The sequence below is a fragment of the Micropterus salmoides genome, unplaced genomic scaffold (genome assembly GCF_014851395.1).
Source record: "Micropterus salmoides isolate LMB-PRFRI ecotype aquatic unplaced genomic scaffold, ASM1485139v1 Ms_hic_scaffold_17, whole genome shotgun sequence".
Lineage (NCBI taxonomy): Eukaryota > Metazoa > Chordata > Actinopteri > Centrarchiformes > Centrarchidae > Micropterus > Micropterus salmoides.
This window is the reverse complement of record NW_024040817.1, coordinates 530,336-531,525: the sequence shown is the minus strand read 5'-3', so window position 1 is coordinate 531,525 and position 1,190 is coordinate 530,336. Positions and strand designations below refer to the sequence as shown.

The 1,190-nt window shown below is 40.8% G+C and overlaps 1 gene segment (V, D, J or C); it reads left to right on the top strand.

Moving 5' to 3' along the window:
- On the top strand, positions 1-469 carry LOC119907323 (the record flags this gene model as incomplete). The annotated part of the segment is given in 2 exon segments: positions 1-52; positions 159-469. Coding segments are annotated over 2 exon segments (363 nt in total), but the record flags the coding sequence as incomplete, so codon positions are not given.
- Positions 470-1,190: the final 721 nt, after the last annotated feature.

The following is a 1,190-nucleotide window of genomic DNA, read 5'->3' as shown; positions in this document are numbered from 1 at the left end:
ATGACTTTGATCTGCGTCCTCATCTGGACTCTCCTCTGCTGCTGCTTCACAGGTAAAGTCCAGAGAATCAAACTCCTCTTCTCTATGAACATCCGTCCCTCTGAAATGAACCCACAAAACCATGACGCTGCTTTATGTTTTTGTCTCTGTATCCTCAGAGTCCAGAGGCCAGGTCACAGTGACTCAGCCTGGAGCAGTGAGCTCTGCTCTGGGAGGCTCCGTCTCCATCAGATGTAGGACCAGTCAGAATGTTCATAATTCTAACTGGTTATCCTGGTACCAACAGAGAGATGGAGAAACTCCTAAACTCCTCATTTACTTTGCTAGCACTCGAGCATCAGGGATTCCAGGTCGTTTTACAGGCAGTGGATCAAACTCTGACTTCACTCTGACCATCAGTGGAGTCCAGACTGAAGATGCAGCAGTTTACTACTGTCAGAGTCTCCATAACATCAACAGTCAGTGGTTGTTCACACAGTGAAAAAGCGTCGTACAAAAACCTCCTTCAGTCAGACTGAACAGAAACTGAACTCACTGCTGCAGCTGGAAGCTACTGCAGAGACTGATACACTTCACTGAGGACACACACACACGCACACATACAGCAAATGCACAGTTTTATCAAGTGGATTACAAATATCACAGTATCAGTATCAGAACAAGTTCTGTGTCAAATAATTATCTTGCTGGAAATCAAATTACACAAGTGTTACGTAGCTACGTTACTGATTTTTTGTTTCCTAAACTTTGATCACATGTTAGAAAAGCTTTGTGGCAGTCCAGTGAGACTCACAGAAATGCTAAGGGGAGTGACAAAGTGTAGATCATTCACTGTATTTATCTTATGGTGAAATTTGATTGTAAAGCATAAACATTTAATCTGGACTTTAAATACAAATACAGTTCACTGAGGACACACACACACACACACACACACACACACACACTCTTTCATCAAATTGATGGAACATTGCAGCTTTAACCATCAATTAACCTAAAAAACAACTTCAATGACAAAAACGTATCTAGTGCAAATCAAATGAATCTTTCCATCACAGCTTTTCACCATCTATTCATATCCTAATAAAAATCCCATGTTCGTATCTATTTTCCAAATAATCATTAAGATCCAATCTGGGACAGTCAATTACAAAAATGTTTGGTCATGACCTTTGACCTCAGCTTCATAC